At 46.1% G+C, this 2,875-nt stretch overlaps 1 protein-coding gene across 1 annotated transcript; it reads right to left on the reverse strand.

Moving 5' to 3' along the window:
- Positions 1-1,288: 1,288 nt before the first annotated feature.
- On the reverse strand, positions 1,289-2,501 carry LOC123121377 (uncharacterized). The gene is made up of 2 exons (XM_044541334.1): positions 1,975-2,501; positions 1,289-1,852 (listed from the first exon to the last, which is right to left on the reverse strand). The coding sequence occupies exons 1-2, from the start codon at positions 2,398-2,400 to the stop codon at positions 1,757-1,759; spliced, it is 522 nt and encodes a 173-aa protein (XP_044397269.1). The 5' UTR covers positions 2,401-2,501; the 3' UTR covers positions 1,289-1,756.
- Between the last annotated feature and the right edge of the window lie 374 nt (positions 2,502-2,875).

Here is a 2,875-nt window from a genome sequence, read left to right on the forward strand (position 1 = left end):
ACTTGCCTATTCCCGAGGAGTTGTACCCAAGAGACAGTTGGGTCACCCACGTTCGTGTTGATAAGAATCCCTTAATAAGGGGACACGATCTCAGCTTGGATAAGACGTGCCAATAAAGCCGAGCCTCGAAACCCGGGGCTAACAACGGGTTTAAAATAATGTCCCGACGATGACGAAGCGTTGTGCTATGAAAAGTTGTCGGTGGGTTGGATTTATAAATTATTGTGCCCTCTGCAGAAGTATACAAAACTTATGTTACAGGTCCGGACATGTTCAATACGTCCGAAGACTATCTGGGAGTTCGGAAGGACGAACCCGCCTTGCAATGCCGAAGACAGATCTACGCACCGGATACCTTGTCATTGAAGCCAGGTTCAGGGGCTACTGAGGGAGTCCTGGACTAAGGGGTCCTCGGGCGTCCGGCCTGTTAACCATGGGCCGGACTGATGGGCTGTGAAGATGCGAAGACCGAAGACTGCACCCGTGTCCGGATGGGACTCTCCTTGGCGTGGAAGGCAAGCTTGGCGACCAAATATGTAGATTCCTTTCTCTGTAACCGACCTTGTGTAACCCTAGATCTGCCCGGTGTCTATATAAACCGGAGGACTTAGTCCAGAGGAAAGGGACTCATTACCATAGTCATACAGGCTAGACTTTTAGGGTTTAGCCATTATGATCTCGTGGTAGATCAACTCTTGTAATACTCATATTCATCAAAATCAATCAAGCAGGAAATAGGGTATTACCTTCATAGAGAGGGCCCGAACCTGAGTAAACATCGTGTCCCCTGTCTCCTGTTACCATCGACCTTAGACGCACAGTTCGGGACCCCCTACCCGAGATCCGCCGGTTTTGACACCGACAACCCCCAAGCTTGAGCTTTTGCGTCTCCTTAGTTCCTCTCATATCACAGTTTTCCTAAATCTCAAAAGCTTCATCTACACAAAACTCAACAAGAACTCGTGAGATAAGTTTGTATAAACCAATGCAAAAAACCTTATCATTCTGTACTATAGCAAATCACTTAAATTATTATTCAACATTGCATACTAAATGCCTCTACATATTTAATACTCATATCCTCAAATAGAATCATTAAACAAGCAAACATAACAGCAATCTGCCAAAACAGTACATCTTTGTAAAGAATGCAAGAGTATAAATACTTTTTTAACTTCAAAAATTATGAAAATTTACCACACTATAGAAAATTTATCAGAGATTATTGTGCAAAAAGTTTCAACATTTTATCACATTATGACTTTTCCAGGGGATTTTTGCGATAACGATAAACTTTCTGTTTTGAAACAGCAACATATAGATTTGGCGAAATAAGCATGACAAAGGCTACCCTTGCCACTTTTATTGACATAAAAGATGCTAAACATTATTATAAATAACAGCAAGCAAATATATATATCTATACCTACTATTAAAGAGAATAGATATTTTTGGTTTGGTTTTGTTTTATTTAGTCCTGTTATGGGGTTTTGTCCGTTTGAGGAAAATCAAAAACCGAACATACAAATCAGGAGTAACACGACGTAGAGAAATCGCGACGTACACTTAAAACTAAGCAGAGCCGGCCGGCTGGCCCATACCTCTATTTTTTAGTTGCCAAAAGAAACGAAGCTGCTGGCCCATATCAATGAAGGAAAGGACGCACGGCGTACGGAGGCGCCGCTCGACGACGGTGCTCGGGATCTAAGCGGGCGGCCCTGGAGTTTCGGCGGGGGCGACGCGACAGAGGTCTTGGCTAGGTGGATCTGGTGCAGAGGGGGTCAGAGCCGAGGTGGAGGAAGGCGGGGCACTGGGCTCCATGATCGCCAATGGCAGCGCAGTTCTCCGGTTCCTGTCCAGGGAGAGAAGAGAGAGATTGGACAGGGAGAGATGGGGTAAAAGGAACCCCCTAGGCCGACGACAACAACGGCCGAGGCCGGGAGTCAGTCCAGAGATGCGGGACGCGGCGCCGACCTCGCCGCCGCTCCTCTCCGTGGCCCCGAATTGATCGTCGTCCGAAGCCGGGCCCGCTGCCCGAACATCGCGGTGAGACCCGTGGCGCCTGCGCCACCAGCGCCCCAAAGCCTCTCGAAGAAGCCGACGGCCCGTGCACTCCAAACGAGCAGTAGCAGCGCCGTTCAAGCGGTCTGCTCGACCTCCGACCGATGGTATGAACACGGGGTCGCGGGCGAGGACCAAGCTCATCACAGGGTAGGCCCAGCACCCAACTCCTCCAGCCCGCCACCCGCTCGACGTCGCCGAGCAGCCACATAGACGAGGCATGCGGCCATCACCCTTCCTGGCCTCCCCTACTGCATCCTCTATCTGTCTCAACTTTGACGAACAAGGAGCAGTAGAGCGCGGGTTGCCTGGAACAGATAAGATTGGCAGTGGAGGCATGTGAATTATTTTAGCTGGTCAGCTGCCGTCTAAGTTTATCCATGTGAAGAGATAAAGTTGTCTGTTTGGAAGAGATAAGGTCAGGATGGTTCCACGTACTTGAGCTAAAAACAGAATAGTTCACCAATGAAGATCAAATATGTGTGCTTTATTATTATCCTTTATTGTTTTGGGAAAAATACTTTATTATTTTATACTAAAGTTAAATAAAAATGTCTCAAATTAATATATTTCCCTATACATATTATTTGTCTTAGATTTGTCTAGATATGGATGTATCTAAAACAAGACGATTTTAGACACAGATACCAAATGGTTTAAGATACATTCATCCGTAGCTACACAAATTTAAGAAAAATACTCCCTCCGTTCCAAAACATTTGTCTTTCTAGACATTTCAAATGGACTACCACATACGGATGTATGTAGACATATTTTAGAGTGTAGATTCACTCATTTTGCTTCGTATGTAGTC

This window comes from Triticum aestivum, chromosome 5D, assembly GCF_018294505.1.
Source record: "Triticum aestivum cultivar Chinese Spring chromosome 5D, IWGSC CS RefSeq v2.1, whole genome shotgun sequence".
NCBI lineage: Eukaryota > Viridiplantae > Streptophyta > Magnoliopsida > Poales > Poaceae > Triticum > Triticum aestivum.

What these genes read in the sequence shown, in the direction of transcription:
- LOC123121377 (XM_044541334.1), bottom strand. Translation starts at nt 2,400, where the DNA reads ATGCCTCCACTGCCAATCTTATCTGTTCCAGGCAACCCGCGCTCTACT. An exon ending in CGGAGAGGAGCGGCGGCGAG is followed by an intron (nt 1,853 to 1,974) that starts GTCGGCGCCGCG and finishes CTCCCTGGACAG; the next exon opens with GAACCGGAGAACTGCGCTGC.